The sequence below is a fragment of the Tenrec ecaudatus genome, chromosome 2 (genome assembly GCF_050624435.1).
Source record: "Tenrec ecaudatus isolate mTenEca1 chromosome 2, mTenEca1.hap1, whole genome shotgun sequence".
Taxonomy (NCBI): domain Eukaryota; kingdom Metazoa; phylum Chordata; class Mammalia; order Afrosoricida; family Tenrecidae; genus Tenrec; species Tenrec ecaudatus.
In genome coordinates this window covers 144,599,471-144,621,396 of record NC_134531.1, presented here as the reverse complement: position 1 = coordinate 144,621,396, position 21,926 = coordinate 144,599,471, and the positions used below count along the sequence as shown (strand labels likewise).

The following is a 21,926-nucleotide window of genomic DNA, read 5'->3' as shown; positions in this document are numbered from 1 at the left end:
ACTGGTTTAGCTCTCTTGTCCTGCCAGCCAAGATGCCGAAAGGAAAGGCAGCCAAGGGCAAGAACGTGGCCCCTGTGCAGGCCGTCGTGAAAAAGCAGGAGGCCAAGAAAGGGGTGAACCCCGTTCAAGAAGCGGTCCAAGAACTTCAGCATCAGCCAGGGCATCCAGCCTGAGGGACCTCACCTGTTTTGTCCGGTGGCTGCAGTGCCAGTGCGCCGTCCTGTACAAGCGGCTGAAGGTGCCGCCTGCCATCAACCAGTTCACCCAGGCCTTGGAGCACCAGACAGCCACCCAGCTGGCTCACAAGTACCGGCCAGAGAAGCAGCAGAGGCTGTTGGTCCGGGCAAAGGGGATTTCTCCACCAAGAGGCTGCCTGTCCTGCGTGCGGGGATCAACACCATCACCACTCTGGTGAACAACAAGAAGGCTCAGCTGGTGGTGATCACACGACGTGGACCCCATTGAGCTAGCTGGTGGTCTTCCTGCAGGCCCTGTGCTGTAAAATGGGGGCCCCCTACTGCATCATCAAGAGCAAGGCCCAGCTGGGGCACCTGTTGCACGGGAAGACCTGCACTACTGTCACCTTCACACAGGTAAACTAGGAAGACAAGGAGCCTTGACAAAGCTGGTGGAAGCCATCAGGACCAACTATAATGACAGGTTTGATGAGATCCCCCGCCACTGGGGTGGCAATGTGCTGGGCCGCGGGCCAGTGACCCAAATCGCCAAGTTGGAAAAAGCCAAAGCCAAAGAACTTGCCACAATGTTGGGCTGGCTTGCGCATGGCTGGTTTTTGTACATAACAAATACAACTAGTCCTTCAAAAAACCCTGCTTTAAATGCAAGCAATAGCCTCTCCATCCTCTTCTCTCTTGCCATCATCTCAATCCTGACCATGTATCTCCTAAGCATCCTTGGTCTACCCACCTCCTCTGATCCTTTCCCACACTGCCCACACTCAACTCTCATAATCATATTGTAGCTTTTTAATGTTCAAGTCTTTATTCTTTTCTAATCCTTTCCCCCACCTTCCCTCGATTTATTTTAAAGCAAAACCTAGATATTTCATTCAATATTTTGGTATGTGCCTCTAAAGGGAGCACTCTTAAATATAACTATCAGAACACCTGGTATAAAATGACCCTTTTAGCCACAAACCCTTGTGATATAAATTGTTGCCTCTATTGCGTGTAGTTTTTGATGCATTTGAATTGTGGTGTTGGTATTTAAAGTACATGGAATACTAAAAGGATAAACTGATACGTGCTGGAAGAAATAAGGCCAGAGTGCTCCTTAGAAGCAAGGATGGCAAGACTTCATATTCCATACTTTGGGCATGTCAGGAGAGAGGAGTCACTGGAGAAGAACATTATCTTTGGTAAAATGGAAGGTCAGAGAAAAAGAAAGGTCTTCGACGAGATGACTGACACAGTGGTTGCATCAATGGGCTCAGGCATAGGAACAATTGTGAGGATGGCACAGGACTGTACAGTGTGTCCTGTTGTGCAGAGGGTTGCTATGGGTTGGAACCAACTCAGGCACCTAACAACAGCAGTGCCTACGGTTTGAGTCCTTCTTGGAGGAGTTTTATGTTACAATGCTAAGATGGGACGTATGGTATGAACCCAGCCACCACCCTGTTTTCCTGGGGGTATGGTCTGCTGAAAGACAAAAACCACACCTCCATCAAAGCCATTCCTTTGTGCCATCTCAGAAACAAGAGTCCCAGGGTATCAGAAGAGCTATCCAAGGGCATGTTCAACAGCTGTGATGTGGTATAGGCCAAGGCCAGAGTTACAGGGGCTGTGGCATTGAGACCATGGGACAGGACATAGCACAGAGATTATGAGACAGGCAGAGCAGCAGATGGGCTTTCAGATGCAAGGAAGCAGAGGCCAAGGGACCACATGGCTAAGAGGCGGAGGATCAGAGACTTGCATGCTGGCTGAGCAGAGGCAGCACTGTGGACCAATGACTATATCCTATTAACTGCTTCTGACTTGTAGTTACTGGTAACTTCCCTAATAAACTCCCATGCTTGTGAATTTTGCCTGTGAGTTCTGTGTGGCCATTACAACTGAGTTTCATCTATTAATATAGCCTGTCTAGCCATAATTCCTTATATAATTCTGGACTTTACATGCTTATGGCTATAACCTATTTTGTAGGGCATTCTCTACTAATGTCCAGTAATAAAATGGGATTAGTAAAGGGTGTGAGCCAAGCCATAACTTTTATTTCCCTATAGGCATCTTTAAGATCCCACTTTAGAAAAGGATATGACTTTGTTTTCCTTGGATATATAATGGTACCAACAAACAGTTCTAACACACACCTCACCTGGAAAGCCAGACCTTTATTTCCTGACAGCTTTGGCAGAAGACCTACTCTGACTTTGGACATTTTTGGCTTCTGACTCTGGACTCTGCATTTGCCTCACCTTGGCCTGACTTTTAGATTTTAGACTGAGCAACACTCACCCCCACACGAGACATTTCCTCAGTTTTGTGAGTTTCTGTGGGACTGGTCTGGTATTGTATTAACTCTTCTAAAATAAATTATTACCACAGGAATGAATTATGAAACCCAGCATAGAAGTTAAGAGTGCCTTCGGAGGAACAACTCTAACCTTATCAGAATTAGGTAAAGGAGGATGGAGGTTGAAAGCTTGTCTGACCTCAGCCTCATAGCAATAGGCAAGTCAGAGGTCAGAGGAGGCCCCTCATGTTGTTTTTGCAATGCCTAAAAAAATAACTCTTTAATAAATTCAAAATTCACTGCCATTGAATCGATTCCATAGAACTTCCCCTGGCAGTTTCCAAGTGGGTTTCCAAAACTCAATACCCTGCTGATCAGAAGTCTAGTGCATAGGCTTGTTAGGGGTCAGAATCAACTCTGTGGTATCTAACAACAGCACAACAAGGACAACATCCAATTGCACAAAATCAATTCATGTAAACATTAAATAAAGAGGAAACAGCTGTCATTTAGTTCACGTGTCCCCTCCCACTCACTGAAGGGTTACAATTTACCACTAGGTGTTCACAGGAGACTAAGTACATGATACCTTCCATTTAGTGATTTCAAATCACTTTCACAAACATTGCACGGGAGATAAAAGCAACCAGATTAAATCCATTTACACAAACCTTAAATCCTGTGCTTGATAGTTTTTTTTATCATTATACTTTAGGTCCGCTTCCTTGGACTGTAATTTTTATAAGATTTACTTAAGAATGGAATGTGTAAAATGGCATTCCTCAACTTCGTTATGCTTAAGGACAAATAAGCACTCCTTTTTTTTTTACCCCACCCCCTCCAATTTAAGCACTCCTTTATTGATATACTTCATGAGGCATTTCAGAGATAGTCTTAAGAGTTTTGCAAACTATTATTTCTCTAGGCACAGACTCATCTTTCCTTCATTTTGAAACAAAATCATATATAGAACTTTTTGAAGTAGGGCCACAGAAAACACACATAATTGTCCAGATGCCTAGACCCAGAGAAAAAAATTCATTCTAATAAAGTTTAAAGAGCTTGGTGGTGCAGTGATTGAGCAATTTGGCTGAGATATGATACGGTGATAGTTCAAATCCACCAGCCACTCTGTGGAGAATGATGCACTGTCTGCTACAGTAAAGTCTGTAGCCTTGGAAACCCCATGGGGCAGAGCTACCCTGTCCTACAGAGTTGTTATAAGTCAAAATCAACTCAGTGTCAGCGTTTGGTTTGAGGTTTAATATAGCTTAGGTATGTACACACCTAACACTTTAAACTCTGGAAAGTCACAAATTTCTAACAATTATTAACAGCCACCAAAGCCAGGACAATCCCACATACCTATTCTACTGTCTCTTCTTTCTACCATAAAACAAATTCCAAAAGTTCCTTCCCCCCACCCCTGCCAACATAATTTGGATCTTCTCTACCTTTAGTCTCTCAAATTAATTTTCTTCTGGGGAATGAAATAACTAACCCCTTAGTTCTCAACAAGTAAGTATAGAAAATAGTGAAATGAAGGAGTAGGTGGTATTAAAGGAAACTAAAAAATTAAAGGAATTTACCACTGGAATAGTACCAGACACTTTACTAAGTTTTTTTTTTTTTAATCTAATAGTAGTTCTACATTGTCATACCAGAGGGAATCAACATCAGCATGAGTTGAGTCCTGATGTGGAGGTTAGACAGACCCCTCTCCAAACATTTTATCAGTTTTGACACCAGTCATTCCTCCCACAGCGCTACTTCTCAGCTAGGTTCAATAATTCGTTACAATGATCACATGAACTCAAAGACCATACTCAGTTATAGGATTTGTCAGTTCCAACCCATAAGACCCTATGCACGACAGAATGAAACATTGCCCAGTTCCTCGCCATCCTCAGAGTTGTTCCTCTGCTTGATCCCATTGTTGTAGCCATTGTATCAACTTATCTCCTGGAGGACCTTCCTCTTTTTCACTGTCCCTCTACTTGATGTCCTCCAAGGACTGGTCTCTTCTGACATGTTCAAAATATGCAAGATAAGTTAAAAATCACCATCCTCACTTCTAAGGAGCACTCGGGATGTACTTCTTCCAAGATAGCATTGTGTGTCCTGTTAGCAGTCCATAGTGCTTTCAGTATTGTTCGTGAACACAATTCAAACGTATCAATTCTTCTCTTTCTTGTCTTCCTTATAGAATGTCCAACTTTCACATGCATATGAGGCAACTGAAAATACCATGGCTTGGGTCCAGAGCACCTGACCTGATGTTACCTCAAAGAACATCCTTGCTTTCAGTGCTCTAAAGAGTTACCTAATACATCTTGTCTTTTGATTGCTACTTCCATGAGCAGGTTGTGGATTCAAGCAAGACAAAATCCTTGACAACTTCAATCTTTTCTCCATTCATTATGATGCTACCTGTGAAGATTTTGGTCTTCTTTACCTTGAGTTGCAATGCATACTGAAGGCTGCAATTTTTTATCTCCATCAGCCAGTGCCTCAAATTATCACTTTCAACAAGCAAGGCTGTGTCATCTGCATATATCAGGTTAATAAGTCTTCCTCCAATCCTGATGCCACATTCTTCTTAATATAATCCAACTTCTCTGATTATCTACTCAGCATACAAATTGAGTAAGTATGGTAAGTGGATACAACCCCGACACAGACACACCCTTTTCCTGATTTTAAACCATGCAGTGGTTTGCACAATTGGCTCCTGGCCAGTGTAGATTCTGCATGAATACAATGAAGTGTTCTGCAATTCTCACTCTTCAAGATTATTCATAATCTGTTATGATCCATAGTTTAATGCCTAGGTGTAGTCAGTAAAACGCTAGTAAACATCTTTCTAGTATTCTTTCCAAGATCCATCTGATATCATCAATGATATCCCTTATTCTATGCTCTCTTCTGAATCCAGCCTGAACCTCTGGCAGATCCCTGCAACCATTGTTGGATGATCTTAATCAAAATTGTATTTGCATATGATATCAATGTTATTGCTATAAGGCTTACTAGGGAAGCAAAGGTTACCATCCAGGGCCAGGAATGACTCAGGATAGTTTTTAAATCACACAAGCTTTTTGTCAGCCATGCCCATGACAGGCCTCTCTCTGGTCCTCATATCTTGGACCTTTGTCCGAGTCTCTGCCATGGACCATTAAATGATACCAAGCTCTTTAGCACCCTACTCCACTAGCAAGCTTCCTGTCTCTCTTACTCCTCAGGTGATAAAGCTCATTGTGCCACTATGCAAGCTTGAACTGGTCTTTGGGAGACGCAGTCAAACTGCTGCTATTTTTGCCACAATTTCTCTACTGGCTGCTTCTCTCCAACTTACACTATTTCTGGTGTTACTGTTCCCTCTCTGTCTCCTGGGTGTAAGAGTTCTCAGTGCAAGGACCTTGGGTCCAAAGGATGACCCAGCTCCTGACTCTTCTGTCTTGATGGTAGTGAGGTCTCTTCTGTTCCACTTCTGGATCACTCATTTTATCCTAGTTGGATGGCAAAACTGATCAATGTCCTTATTAGTATTTCATATAACCTATTTACAAGGTCCAACTCCTACAAGGGTTCCATACACCTTACTGTATTGTTTACAAGCTGTCCAATCCCTTTGATGGGCCTCAAACAATTTATTTGTATAGTTCTACCCAATCACTGTGTGAGAGTCACAAGACCACAAATAGCTAAAAGGGCTATATTAAGTAATTCACTCCACTGTCATACCCTTGGCTGGTGCAAACAATTAAGTTTTCAGTCAACTAGCCAAAAGTTTCATGCTTTGAACCCTTCTAGATAAGCCTCAGAAAACAGGCTTGGTGGTCTGCTTCTAAAACATCTCATCCTTGAAAACTCTACAAAGTACACTCATAACCTAAACATGCATGAGATGGAAAAAAACTAAACTGTAAGCACATCCCCATTTACAGATTAAAAAAACGGATTCTGTGAAACCTAAGAAATGAATTACCCAGGTTAAAGACCAGAGTCCAAGTTAAACCCTTAGGCTGCCTAGCTTTAACAATCATAACATCCTCTATCAACCTTCTTTCTAACAATTCTAACCTCCAGAAGAGTGAACAAAGCTTCCCACAATCACTTTCCTTACCTTGGCCAGTCCTGAAGTCATCTTCACAATGTTGTTGTTGACTCCACCCTTGAGAAATTCAGCTTCTTCAAGTGCCCTCCACTTCAAGGGCCTATCCTCCAGTACTATCGCAGACAAAGTTCAGATTCCATTCATTAAGCCTTCAGTATCTGACAATCTTTTAAAATAATTTTATTGGGAGCTGTTACAGATATAATAACATTCCACAGTTCAATCACATCAAGCATTATCTTGTGGTACAATTACTACCACAATCAGTTTCAAAACATTTTCTTTCTTCTTCAACTCCTTGATATCAGCTCCGTCTTCTATCCCCCTACTGCTACCTACCTCCTGGGAACCCCCTTTTTGTGCCATATCTTACACCATTCACCTACAATTCTGCCATTCCCCTCGAGTGGGGTTATATAGTCATTAATACTATCAGCTCCCACTTCCCACCTCTACATTAAAATTCTCAAATCCATCCCTTTCCTTTCTCGGCCATTCTACTCACTAGCTGGGAATGTCTCCTTTGTCTTAATGTCTAACTTTATTGCCTAATGTTTTAGAGCTGAGAAGGAAGTTCTGGTACCAGCAGGCATGATTCCTTCTTTTCTTAGAGAATGAAGGTGTGCTCTGTTACTTATTCTAGTCACTATACAGCAGTTTAGAAAATCTGTTTCTTCTTATATTACAGGAGGTTCATCCTAGACAGAATCATCAAGGTCCCATTTTGAAGCCTTCTCCTTGTTGGAAGCAATAGTAACCCTATTCCATTTCTCTTTTTTTTTAATTCCATTTCTCTTAAACTACTTCTGTTGGAAATCCATTCCAGCCTTTACCTTTAACATAGTTATCTCCAACTGACCGCAGAGACTGTGAATTTGCAGCAAGAAAGCAAATAAATTCTATGGGCTATAGTTAAACTGCCTGCGTCTGGAATCTTCTGAAACCCATGTGGCATTCTTGATAATTGCCAAGTTTCAAGGATTCAAGCAATTCTACCTTGTTGTCATTGTGTTTGTTTCAGCCTGAGTCACAGAAGAGTAAGCCAGGGAGCTGGTCTAGAAAGCCTATAAAGCCATCAAAAATTAATCTGAAGCAATGCAGTAACAAGAACTACATCATTAAATGAGCAGGAAAGGCAGATCAAAGCAAGCCAGTCCATTGTAGTTAGGTGCTATTGCATCAGTCTGACGCACCGTGACCCTGTGTACAACAGAATGTAACACTGCCTGGCCCTTTACCATCCTCACACTGCTCTTATGTTTGAGCGCATTGTTGCTGTCACTGTGTCAATCCATCTTGGGGGTTTTCCCCTTTTTTGTTGCTCTTCTACCAATCATGATGTCCTTTTTTCAGTGACTGGTGTCATCTGATAACATGGTGAAAGTACATGAGACAGTCTAGACATCCCTGCTGGCATTTGAAATACCAATGATGTAACTTCCAGCATCACAGTACCACAGAAGGACACATAGTATGACAAATGGACAAAAAAGTGATGAGACCCAGTATAGAAAGTAGTAAATGGCTAAGAGAATGAAGTAGGAAAAAGCTTGGAATACAATAATCTAGTCAGTAAAAAAAAAAAAACGAAAGCCAAAGCCATCAAGTCCATTGTAACAGAAGCCGAAAGGACAGAGTAGAACTTCATCCAAAGTGTTTCCGAGACTGTGAATTCTTATGGAAACAGACTGCCATCGTTTTCTCCTGTGGAGCAGTTGGTGGGTTCAAACAGCCAACCTTTTGATTAGCGGCCAAGCACTTTAATCACTACAACACTACGAATTGCTAGTCAGTCAATAAGCAGTGCTTATGACTATTTACTTTTTTAGAAGATTAGTAAGTACCATGAGTGGTAAATATAAGTAGAATAACTATTATGTTATTATTTATTTCATAAGATGAAAATGTATAATGCAAAGGGCTTAAGTGGAGAGCAAATGCTTTGAAAATGATTAGGGCAAAGAATGTACGAATGTGCTTTATACAATTGATGTATATATGTATGGATTGTGATAAGAGTTTTATGAGCCCCTAATAAAATGTTTAAAAAAAGATGAAAATGTATAAAATAAAACTTTGAGATTCCAAACGGGGAAAATTCATTTCCTGGAGTAAAGACTTACTGTATAGAAAAATCTGCATCCCCACTCTTTGGAAGCATAGCTAGTGAGGTGGTGGTATGCTATAATGAACACGATACTATTCATTATAAACTATAAAGCTATAAACTATCCATGTGACTCTAAGCTAGTCCCTTTCACCTTTCCTTGACTCAATTTCCCCCTGTAAGGGTAATTATCCCCCATCTCCAAGACACAGGAAAAGTTGAGAATACATGCAAACCAGACCCAAAGTCCACACAAATCCATTTGCCACCTGACATTACCATTTGCATGCGACATGCTAGGTTACCTAGTAAGCAAGGCTTATTTGTCCTTCCTTACTAATTTGTAGTGAACAGTTTGGCATTTTTCACTACAAAGATTCTAAGTGTGGTTGGCGTATGTTTCACTCCCAGCTCCACACCAGCATCCTACAATATGAATTTCAAATTTGCAATTCTTGACAGGGACGCAGCACCCAGTAAGCAATGAAAGCATGGGCTTACTTATACTCATCTATCTACAGCGAACTGTTTCACATGTTTTTCACATCGAAGGTGCTGAACTCACTACAGTTAAATATTTGTGCAATTATTTATACAAAGTATGAAATCCCAATGAGTTCTAGACCCAACTAGATTGTAAGAGCCACGAGGAGCGGCACTGTTACCGATTTTGTTCTGCCCTGTGTTCCCAGGAAAAAGGGATCTAGCACAAACATTTGCAAGAAACCAACTGAAATAAGGTAGCCAACTAAAAAAATCTAACTCGAAAAGATAATAAAATTCTTATAAAGCTACCCATCTTACTTCAAAACTCTTCCCATCTCCACTCTCAACCTCTCAGACCAAACGACTCATGAGGGCAGACACCTCCGACCTCGGGCAGCCCCTTTTCCCATCCCACAGACTGCAAGCCGTGAGCGGTTTTCCTCCACGGCCCTGAGGGGTGGGAGGGGAAAGAGCTCCTGACAGAACACACTGATCCGGGATCCGAACAGGAGTCCGCGCAGCTGCTGTGACGTATGCCCGCCTGAGCAACTGGTCACCGACGAAGCCTCTCAACGCGAAGCGCTACTCTGAGGTTTCTCGGGCGTCATTCAAATAGCCTGTCAGGGTCGGGCCACACGGCGGCACGTCGCACAGCCCCACAGGCCCGTTCCTTCCCGGAGGAGGAAGATGCCGAGGAAGACGCGGCGCCTCGCCCTTTAAGAACCGCCCCTCCTTCAAGCCCGGCGGGGGTCCGGTAACGTCGCGAGAGCCACCGGCTTCCGCCCGCTTCCTTCTCCCGGCTAGCCGGGCCGGAAGGAAAAGCCCCCTTCCCGCCCCCCCGCGCTACCTCACAAGGCCGGTCCGTTCCAGCTGTGGCCAATCGACGGTTCCATGGCAGGGCACCGCGCAGAGAGCCAATGGAGAGTCGCGGCGTGCGCAGAGCTTCCGCCCTCGCCCCCTCCGGCCCTCTCCCTTCCGCCCGCCGCCTTCCACTCCGCCCCTGGCGGAGGAAGTGATGTCACAGGCCCCATGTGAGCGGATTGCAACACATGCAGCTGCCTGGAGAGAGGGAGCCGGTGTCCTACGTCAGAGCCGCCGCCGCCGCCGCGGAGCCGCCGCCGGGGAGGAGCAGCCGCTGCCGCCCAGGACTGGGCCCTTAGGTAAGCCCGGAGGAGGGGAGAGCCGGCGACCGGCGCGCGGGCCGCAAGGAGTGCGGAGAGGAGGGCAGTTCGGGGTGGCTGGAAGGGGGCCTCTCTGCCCCAGCGGCGGCGCTAACTCTGTGGTCTTGGTGTCTCCGGGCCCTGCCGGGCCGCTCTAGGGAGGAGGAGGCGAGAAGATGGCGGACGACCCCAGTGCTGCCGACAGGAACGTGGAGATCTGGAAGATCAAGAAGCTCATCAAGAGCTTGGAGGCGGCCCGCGGGTGAGCGCCGCGCCCGGCCCCCCCGTGCCCTCTTGGTTCCCGGACCCCTCAGGATGGCCGCCCCCGCGCCGCATGGCCGGATGAGAACCAGGCAGTGGCCAACTCCCGCCTTCTGGACCTCTGGGTGACTCAGGGCCGAGGGTCAGCGCGGTTGTCTTCAGGAGGGGGTCCTTTCCCCCGCTTGAGGGTAAAGGACCGCGCTCTCAGGGCTCAGACTGCTCGACCCCCCGCGTGGTAGTCCACCGCGACTTTTCTTCCCTCCTCAGCCCCTGAACCATCTCCTCACGTCTCACGCCGCAGGTGCTGCCACCCGACTCGGGCGCTGCTGGGAAAGTGCGAACTTTCCTTTCTGAACGCCCTTTCCTGCTTTTCTCTCTTCCCCTTCTCGTTCTTTTGCCAGGCTTCATTAAAATGGCCTCCCCCTCCCGGGCCTCCGAGGCCCGTGTGGTTGAAGTTTGGATGGGGCAGGAAAGAGAAATGCCTAGGGACAACTGCTCTCTACTCCCCCAGATACCTTTGGTCTTCGTCAGCCTCAAGAGGACTCCCCCAAGGGCTCTGATAATCTTGGAGCTTCTTGGTGTTAGCTGTTCCAAGACCCACCTATAATCTGGAAATGCCAACAGCCTGCGTGGAGGGTGGGGCGGGGCGATGTGTGTAGGCTTTTGGTTGATGTACCTAGATGTTCATACTCAGAGATAAGGGTTGTGGGACCTTTTGATAAAGAGCTTGTAACAACAGGATCCTGGTGGCCATTCTCTGGAATTTCTGAGGGTACCACTATAGAAGTGCCTGATGGGATTTGAAATTCAAATCTGGATTACGTGGGTTTTGAATTTTGTTAGAAACTTGGTGTGTTTGTTGCAGAAATAATAGGTAATTAAAAAAAAACTCGCAATATGCTCCTCCCTCCCCAAATATGCTCATTTAAGAAAGGTGCCACAAGTATTCCTGTTTTTTTAGTTTTGTGTTTTGGCCAGTCATAAAACTTTTTACTTACAGGAAATGACCCCAAAAAACTTATTTGGAACATAACATATTTGTATGTCTGAGCATTCTTAGAATAGCAGTGTGGCTTGCCCTAGGCCTTGTGGAAAGTTGATTTCAGCACAAGAATTAGACTTTATGTTTTCCAGCCTAAGTTTGTCTCTGACCACTAGGTTTGCAATGATAGCATGGTCACCTCCCAAACTCTTTATTATGAATTGGGATGTCCATAATTCCACTGTCAGCTCGAGGTTAGCTGACTGGTTTTGCGATCGTGTTTTGTTCTTAATAAATTAGGGAGGGATTTGGAATGAGTCTTCTGAAAGTTGGCCCTATTCAATAACTTGGGCTTTGACTCACTAGTGTACTATAGGTAAGTTACTTTGAATTGAAGGTGGCGATTTATTAGTTCCACGGGGTTTTTCTTTGTAATAATTAGCCCTTGTTAACTCTTATAGGAATTTTTACACAGGTGGTCCTGACCCATGTAGTAAAGTGAATTATCCCCGAAGCGTGAGAATACTTGTATAAGCCAAGCAAACCCACCGCTGACTAGATTCCAACTTAGAGCGACTCTGGAGGGTAGAACTGACCATATCGGTTTCTGAGATAGTAACTGTAAGTAGAAAGCCGCCTTTTTCTTCCACAGAGCTGGTGATTTCAACCTGCTAACCTTGTGGTTAAAGGCCCATTTTGTAACCAATATGTTACCAGGACTTCTTGAGAATTTTTGTATAGGAGGGGCAATATAAGCCAAGACCCATTATGACATATACCTAGTCTTTAATTTCACTAGAATTTTTGTTGTGTTACTTGAACCCTTGGATTGATTTATTGTTGGCATGTTGTTTAAGGGTGAACTGTAGATTTGTTCTCATTTGGAGGCCTTTTAGATTACAGTTTATTTGCATGAACAGATTTGTACATCAGAACTTTGTATGTTATGTACCCTGGAGCAGATTGAAATACGAATTCAGAACTGTAATTTGTCTCATTACTAGTGAACAGCCTAGCAAGTTACAGCATTCCTCTCTGCTGTTTGAAGGAAACTTGTTCTTAATTTGTTTCTAGCCATGATACTTAATGACTTGAAACGCTTCAGCTTCTCATTAAGCTGTTAAAGGTTTTATGTCCTTGTTTAGCAAAGTTTATTAAATTTAAAGTATGCTAAAAATGTTCATAAGCACAACTTTCGTGAATGACAGGTTTAATGTGAGCATTTACATTGAATGATAGCTGCGCAGTCTTTCTCTAAATGCCGTTGATAGTTGTGTCTTACTTTGCTGCTGCTTTGTGCCTTCACCCCATGCTTGTAGTCAAGGCTTAGTTGTATCTAGAGCCCATGAAAATTTTAAATCTTGGTTTTCTTACTTAAAATATCTGAAGTTTATTCTGGTCAGAAATCCCAGTTGGCACCATTTTCTTCTTGGGAATAGTAACGTTGTGTTTTCATGGCTGAGTTGTTGCAGACATTTTTCTTGGAATTATTTTGAAAATGAAATCCCTCTTTCACCCACACACATGTATAGAATTCTGTTTGGAGAATCAGGATTGCTTTGTTTATACAGTGACCAGACTCTACTGGAATAAGTGATTTTGAAATTAAGTTATGGACATTTTCAGTATGAACAAAATGAGCACAGTTTATTGAACACTTGGTGTGTTGGTACACATTGTGCTGAATTATATCATCTAATACTTAAAATAATGTTACCAGTTGACACATAAGGAAGCCAAGAATGGAAGGTTAAGTAACTTGCTATCCACAATGTCACAGAGTTACAATGTTGCAGGGTCCAGGACTTGAACCACGTGCCATATTACACATGGATTTATATTTGTGTATGTTCATTCAAGTCCAAGACTAGATTTGCACAGACTGTGAACTCTGTGTGTTTTTAAATTGCTAAAATTAGCTTGGTAAGATTGTGTTTGGTAGCCAACATCATTAATCTTGAAAGTTGAAAGGCATTTTAAACATTTAATTTGAAATCAAGTTGGGTGGAATACCTGTTTTGTTTCCTCTAAGCCTGGGTGAATTTTAGTCTTTGGTGTGTAGTAGTGAAAATAACCCAGTCAGTTGTTCTGTACTTAAGCCTCACCTAAAGTTGATGGTACTTTTCTGTTTTTTGAGTATTCCTGGTATATACTTCAGAGTTGGCTTAATGAGGACAAACCTGTACATAAGCCAAAACAAACTAGGGCCATGTGAATGGAGCCATGTTTGCAGGTTTCCTGCATAAGGAAGTGAAGCGTGTGAACATAAGATGAAAGGTATGTAAGAGACTTGGGAGGAGGGATGATGTATGGTTTTTGCCTAGATTATTTTCAGGTCTGACGTAGGATGTTGTTGTTTTCTTTTCGTTTTGTGTGGGCAAGAGGTAGCCCCAGAAACTATGTTGAGGGCTGTATGGTTTCCAGGGAGTGGAATCATAATCGACATCTTTTCTAGCGAAGACAGTGGTGGGTGTGACAAAGGAACAAACAAGGTTAATTGGTAAGTTTTGTCTGTGGGTGTTAGCATATTTTATTTATCTTTAGCCAGGAACCTTGTATATTCTAGATACAATGAGAGTTCAGACAGACCTCTTCCATGCTTGAAGATCAATGTGGCTGAGGCTTCTATTGTAATGTGTGGACATTTTAAAGCTTACTGTATAGTTAAAAATAAATTTCCAGGTCACATGTGTCCTTCCTTTTTTGCTTCAAAAAAGACTCAGTTTTTAAAATCTCTGTGAAAGTTCTCACATTCTGTTTAACTGAAATTTAGAAATGTTGGTGAGATGATTGGATCAGTTAAGTTTTTCAATCTTACAAATAATTTATCAGGGGTCTTCTCATTTTCATGAGAAAGAAACTCGCTGTCTTTGAATGAATGCCAACTCATAGCAATGCAATTTATAGGACAGGGTAGAACTGCCTTTGAGGCATTCCAAGGCTGTAACTTTACCAGAATAGGTAGTTTTTAGACTCCTGGCCTTATGGCCAATAACCCAACGTGTAACCACTATGCCAACAGGGCTCCTTGTAAAGCTTCCCTTGTAGATTATGTAATCTATGTGGTTTGAATAAATTAAAGTATGGTACATGATTTTAATCATTTTATTGGGGGCTCATATAACTCATCACAATCCAGACATGCATCTATGTGTCAAGCACATTTGTACATTTGTTGCCATCATCATTCTCAAAACATTTGCTTTCTACTTGAACCCTTGTTACCAGCTCCTCATTTTCCCCCTCCCTCCCCAACCTGCCTCCTTCATGAACCCTTGATAATTTATAGATTTTTTTGTCATGTCTTACGCTGTCAGTACATCTTTTTAAATATTCCTCCCAAGACCAATTTGTTAACTTTAACATTTATACCTGAACCAATCAATAATCAAACTTTTAGAGAGCTTTTATCCTCACCTCTGACTTTTTTCCTTTTTCTGTCTCCAATAGATAAGACTCCAAGAGAAAGCCAAGAATTAAAAATATCTTAAAATTATCAAAGAAGAAATGTAGAACCGCTACCAAGGGCAAGTTTTTTTATTCAAGCTTTGGTTCACTATTGACAATAAGCTTGACATTAGTGGTAACAGTTCATTGAGATTATGCAGCCGAAAGTGCCTAGCCTCACACTTGCCACATAAAGAATGCTCTTTTGTATACGTTAGGGATGGGGATATGGAGAATCACATTGGGATACAGATACACCAACATATTTGGCCCCATAATGAAAGGGAGAAAGAAGTGAAAGCAAAGAATTGGTAGAGATGAGAATGCATACTGGAAGAAAAGTGAAGTCCCCTATAAGTGCCTGTTTCAACTCAGAGCCAGTCCTCCCGGCCATGGTGTTCTATGTTCTATGGGCCTGATAAACAATCATACTGTCTTTGTCAAGTCTTCACAGACTTCTCATTGTAATAGCAGGGAAGGAAGGCTTGCTCCAGACACACTTCTAGGTAATCAAGAGTGTCTAATTAGGATGCTAATTAGGGCAGAGCGCCCTGAAAGATTACAGTGTAAAAGTTACCTTGCACATTCACGCATCAGTTGGGCCCTTATTGCAGAGAACCCTTTTTCTTTCAGTTTAGCGTTGGGGCTGTGCTGAGGAACACTGCCTGGACTCACAGCTGGATCTGGCCTACTCAGGACTTGGACAGCAGACATTTCTTGTGCAACCTATTCTCCAGTGATCCAGTATAGAACCTTCTCCTGAGATACATTCTGTAGGAATCTCTTAATTCTGCAACCTGTACTCAGTGATGGGGAGAAGGTTTTAAGGAGATTCAAAGCTCTTTTCTCCAGCAGGTTGGAAAGATTATTATAGAGCATTGTTCTTGCATAACATGGTGAAGTTCCCTTTTATTAACAGCTTTGGCTACTGTCTGTCCAGGAATGAAAACTTGTCTTTTTCCCCTGTTTGTGTCCTTCCTATCTTTACTCTTACTGTAATCCTTTCAGATTCTAAGGGCTTGTTGTGAAAGAAATGCATAATAAAATGAGGACATCTTCTGAAACTGGAATAGTGTTATGAACTGTTTTCAGCCCCATATTAAATGCAGAATAACACAATATGTTAAGAGGGTGTAATGTAAGCATGTGGCCATGAGCAAGATCAATGGGTGCTAAGTCATGAGCAGGGTACTAAATGAGGTTTGGGACATTGTCAAAAAGCAAGGGGTTGTGTGTCTACTCAGGTGGACAACTGCTATTGAGTCAGCCTCTTGCTCAGTGGTTCTCAACCTTCCTAATTACACAACCCTTTAATACAGTTCTGCATTTTGTGGTGACTCCCCCAACCATAACATTATTTTTGTTGCTACTTCATAACTAATTTTGATACTGTTATGAATCCGGCTACCCTGGCAACCCACAGGTTGAGAACCTCTGTCTTAAACCATCAGCTGTCTCCCTTCACCCATGTTTCTGTTGTTTGTCATGGCTGGGGGCGGGGTGTTAATACATCATTGTGATTGATTTCCCCCTTCTCCCCTCACCTTTCCCTTACCTTCATAGTATCACTACTCCCATCGTTCCTGAGGGCTTTGTTTTGTTTTTTAAAGCATCTTAGTTTTTACTAGGGTTTGGTTTTTTTAAAAAAACATTCATTTTATTGGGGGCTTGTACAACTCTTATCACAGTCTTCTACTTGAGCCCTTCGTATTAGTTCATCCCTCCCCACCCCCCCTTCCTCATGAACCCTTGATAATTTATAGATTATTATTATTTTATCATGTCCGGCATCACCCTTCACCCACATTTCTGTGGTCCTATTAATGTTCTTAAAAACAAATGTCTATACCAGTGTGGGTAGGGAGAAGCAGGGCAGAGGAGGAAGAAGGAATTCTGCCTTATTGGTAATAAAACTCCAGATTCACCCCATCGTGGATTTCATAGTTGACCAGACACATGTGGTCTGTAAAGATGGTGTACCACTTCTTAGGAACATCTTGTTCTGCAATCAGCTGCTTAAGATACCCATTGGTTTCATCAGTTTGCTTTTGATGTGGGCCTTCTTCCCTAGATGGTCCTTGCAAACCACCTCAGTCATCCTGGCTTGAACTCTAAGCCCAGACACCATTCCTGAGGGGTTTATCTGTCCTGTATTCTTATCTGCACCCAGTGTACATGCTTTGGTCCAGCCGATTTGTAAGGTAGAACTGGGGTCATGATAGTGGCCAGGAGGAAGCATTAAAGAAGTAGAGGAATATTGTGTGTTTTGTCTGCTATGCTGCACCCTGACTGGCTTGTCCCTTCCTTGTGACTCTTCTGTGAGGGAATGTTCAATTATCCTATAGGTTTTCTAAGCTGTAGATTTTATGGGAGTGGATTGCTGAGCTACTTATGGTGGGTTATACATAAGTCTTCTAGTGAAGGAAAATGTTAATATTATTTGCTACAGTGGTGAAATGGAGCTGTCCCTTATTTGCCACTTTTGAAATCCATTCTTGATTAAGCCTAGACTGATACTCAACAGCTTTGTATTGGTTGATGGATAGTGTATTGCAGTGTAGTGTACATGGGTGGCTTCATATGTAACCTTGAAAATAACGTATTGATTTTTTTTAACTTTTTGCTGAAGTTCTCTTCAGGCTAGTTCCATTTTCTGACATCTTTTGGCCCTGTAGCTATTAGAGCAAGGTGCCTCTTAAGAAAAGATTCATAATTAGAAATTCATAGCTAAGATATATTTTAATGAAGTAATCAAGCATTTTCTAAAGATGGTTAGATGAGTAACAATTTTTTCTTCTTCCCCCCCCCCTTTTTTTTTTAATTGCAATTCTGTTTCAGAGCAAAGCAATTGAAGTACAGCAAGATTAAGTAGCTTGCCCAATAAGGGGCAGTTGTGGATGCTGTGCCCATTTTTCTGATTTCAAAAGACCTGTCATCTTAACTGTTAAACCACACTGCCTGGCTCTTTGATTAGTTTTTCTTTTGCTGTAAAGATAGGTCTCCCATTCTGTTCTGAAAGAAGGACTTTTGCTCCAGGAGATTGCAGGTGTGCTGCGACCAGACACAAAGATAAAGGGAAACCATTTGCAGTATGCAAGGAAAAGCATGAGTACTAAACCTGTTTGTTCTTAATGAGCAGTGGTGGTGAGGGAAATAACTTGCTGCTCCCCAGAAGCTCATTTGAGTATTAGAAAGATTAATACATAGCGTGGCTTTGTTTTATTTGAAGAGTGTTTCCATACTGATCAAGAAAGGTACGTGGTAGACTTGCAAACCTGTGGCTCTGTTGGCTAGCAGTGGTCAGTCAGAGCTCAGATCCATTTGAGGTTGCTAATTAGAAGATATTAGTGACCTTGAGCCTGCTCTATATTACAATACACACATGTGGGAGAAGTCATCCAAGCTATGTGATAAAGCATAGTTAAAAGTTTTGGAAGGGACTGATTTTCTGGTTCTCCCTTATAAATGACAAAATAAAACCACAATGAGGTGGTGTGCCATTTTGGGTGGTGGGGTGGTTTTGTCTGTAAGGATGATTGTGTCTTTTATTCTGTTAGAAGATTTGGTGTGACCTGTATTTCAATAACAAGGAACCCTGGTGGCATAGTGCTTAAATTATTCGGCTGTTTGAAGGCCAGTAGTTGTAACCCCCTAGCCATTCAACAGGACAACAACATAGCAGTCTGCTTCTATAAAGATGTACTGCCTTAGAATCCCAATGAGGTAGTTCAATTCATGCAGCCTTGCTAAGCATTGCAATCCCCATGCATTAGCAGTGAGTTGTGTGTGACTCAGGTAATCCAATAATGATTAAACCAGTCCAAAGGAAACCATGTAAAGTCTCCAAGGTCATGAAGCCAGTAAGAGTAAAATAGGAGCTCAGTCATAGGAACAATGGACCAAGGCAGTGTTTCGTTCTAGTGTGCATAGGATCACTATGGTTGGGACTGAGTCAGTGGTACTTAAAAGAGGGGGCATGGATGCAAACCTTTATGGTTCTAAAATGTGTCTTCCCAACCACCCATCTATTCTGTTTCCCATATTAAATTTTATCAAAAAAGTCTTTGATTAAAGGTTTAAACTTAGCTCTTTGCACTTGTTGCATTTTTTGCCCTTGATAGAAGGCAAATAGAAAATCCATTGTTTAGAACTGGATAGAAATTTGTGAGGAATTGATTGGTTTTAAGCTAGTGATCCATATTCTGGTAGCTCATGTTTTACCAGAAATTAGTTGGCTGAGACGTGAGGTTGAGCTTTGTGAACTGTGGATGCGAGCTTGAAGGGGACCTGTAATAAAAACCTGGACCTTGGCATCCTAGGCACCACTCAGTCATCGAGCACTATGAGAGCTGCATTGGGGGCACATGCTCTAAATCTCCACGAGAGAGAGGCTGAGCACTCTCTAGCATGTTTCATGTCCTAAACTAAAAGTAATTAAGAAGTGGATGGGAGGTAACTTGTAGGGCATTCAGTGTGAGGGCAATGACAGCAGCTTGCCTTCAGCAAGTGGACTCTCAGGTCCCTGCTCTTCAGGTGGTGGCGAGGGCGTGGAGCACTAGCCACTGGCTCCGGGTTAGAGTCACAGCCATGTCATCTACCATACCACCATCCTCTGTGTTCAAGACCTTGAACCAAAATGCATTAAGGGGAAATCTAGTTTGGGTTATGAGCATATATTTCTGTTTTGGCATTTTCAAAACCTCCCACGTATTGTGGGGTCCTCTTGCAAACTGGTCGGTGGATAAACTTGATCATCAAAGTTTCCCCCAGTGCTTTTTAATCTCCCTCTCTAGATGTTCTTGAACACTGGCAATGATTCACATTGGTAAGATCTTTGCAGGCTTTTTCCTCCTCAGAGGACTCCTAGATTTTATTTGCCTGCCCCTCTGGCACCTACATCGCCCAACTCGGACCCTCCTCTGCTGGCCTTGGTTATTTGTTATTCCTTAGTGACCATGCAGTCCTAACGATTCTAATCCTGTTTCTCTGCCCAAGGGAGACAAACCTTTACTATCTTTAGCCTGCTTTTTCAGAGTGGGGAAGAGGAAACTGCCAGTTTTTTCTTTGAATTTTCTTCCTTCATCTTTTGCCTAGTTTTATTTACTGTTTATATTTTATTATATTTACTGCTGTCCCCCAGCTGTTTTATTTCTCACAAGTTTGTCCTATTGGTGGAAGACTGATGAGTGTTTTTGATAGGTGAAATATCCCCTAACGTTGGTGAGAACCAGAAGTCCTGGAACTTTGCAGGGCACAGCGTCCCATCTTGTGTCTTATCTTGTTCTGCCCCATCGTTACCACCTGTGTCTGAGTCTGCCAACTTCGTTCAGTGGACTTCTTGTATATGAGTTTTTGATTTTGAAAAAGAGCTATAATAAATCAAAAAAGTGGGTGAAAAGGTGTTGAATTTTTTTAAGGTTTAAGAAAAACTTGTGTAAAACTCCAAAATTGTCATTGAGCTGATTTTTAACTCTCAGTACCCCTATAGGTCAAGAGTAGAACTGCCCTACAGGGTTTACAAGTTTTTTGTCGGAGTGAACTGCCTCCTCTTTCTCCTGCAGAGCAGCCAGGTGTGTTTGAACTGCCGACCTTTCGCTTAGTTGGCCCTGCACCTCCAGGGCTCTAGCTGCTGCTTAGTGAGAGCTTTATTTTTCATTCACCTCAAGCTTCCTTTCCCCACCCCCACCCCGGGTGTTTGCACAAACTGGTCTAACAACTTTGGGTGGAAGGGTTTTCCCTTTTCCCTGCCTTAAAGGTGAAATGGGAAGGTTTTCCCTTAGGGAAAATAAGAATTTGTTGCTACTGGGTTTTTGTTGTTTTTGTTGTTGTTGTTACTGTTTTGGTCAAGGTACACTTATGAACTGTTTCTAAATGGTCTTCAGTAGCAAAATTACATTGGTAAGTGTCTTTGCTACTTTTTCTCTCTGGAGTGTTACATGGGTGCAACTGTAAGGTTACCCAGCTTGAAGCTATACTAACAGTAAGGTTGCTTAATTAATGCTTATCTTCTTAACTAACATCTCTGCAATAGAAAGTAAATAGCTGTTCAACTTAAGGTTGCTGCTCTGCTCTAGAGTACTCTTGAAGCCCCAAACGTTGCATCCTGAGACTTGGTGCTGAACTTCACTCAAATTGGAGCTTCTTGAATGAGAGTCCTTGGTTGTGAGCTTTTTTTTCCCCTTGATCCTGGGAACCTCTTCTGGTTCCTTCCCAACTGATTGCCTCTTTGCTCGTTCCATCCCCTAGGAAACAACTCAGTAAATCAGAGCATGTCAGCCTTTTAAAACTAAATCCTTTGAGGGAAATAGCTTCGTTGGTTCCTAAGGATTCTTAGAGCCTTTAGGATGTTCGCCTCTAGAATGGGTCATCTAAAAATAAGCATAAAGCTAGTAGAGTCGGTATTCAAAGTTAGCTGTTCTTGTTCTCCCATCTGGTGCATGTTCTCGAATTCCGCATAGGCATGGGTTGAGAGGCCTGCATGCAGAAGGTAGGTGAACACCTGAAATTGTACTGAAGCTGAAGTTTACCCAAACATCTTTCCGGGGCTTCTGTAGTTTGACATGACTCCAGACAGATCATCAAAAGGGCTGTTCAGAAATTCCACTTCAAAAGCCTAACGAGATAAATTGTTGGAGAAAGCAATTTATTGCGTTTGATTGCTTTAAAATAAATTTCCTAAACAACCAACAGTAAAGAGCAGGTTTTGGTGATGGTGGTTCTTTCTCTCTCATATATACACGCACACAATGTAAGAGAACATCAATGCGTTTCATTTGGAGATTGTTTTTCTGTCCAGTTCAGAAGCTGGAGCCTAGTTGTCACAGGCAAGACTGCATATTTGATCTTTTGATTTCTAGGTACTTTATCCTGGCTGAGCTCATTTCTGTA

At 42.6% G+C, this 21,926-nt stretch overlaps 1 protein-coding gene and 2 pseudogenes across 1 annotated transcript in view; 2 read left to right on the top strand and 1 right to left on the bottom strand.

Annotated features, from left to right (window-relative positions):
* The first annotated feature begins 31 nt into the window (after window positions 1–31).
* LOC142440136 (large ribosomal subunit protein eL8 pseudogene) lies at window positions 32–10,506 on the top strand (annotated as a pseudogene).
* ETF1 (eukaryotic translation termination factor 1) overlaps window positions 10,193–21,926 on the top strand; it is a 25,796-nt gene continuing 14,062 nt past the window's right edge. The window contains exons 1-2 of the mRNA XM_075541624.1: window positions 10,193–10,348; window positions 10,507–10,610. Of these exons, the coding sequence (XP_075397739.1) occupies window positions 10,525–10,610 (86 nt within the window). The 5' untranslated portion in view covers window positions 10,193–10,348; window positions 10,507–10,524. The remainder of the gene's footprint in view (window positions 10,349–10,506; window positions 10,611–21,926) is intronic.
* LOC142441018 (ubiquitin-like protein 5 pseudogene) lies at window positions 16,937–17,136 on the bottom strand (annotated as a pseudogene).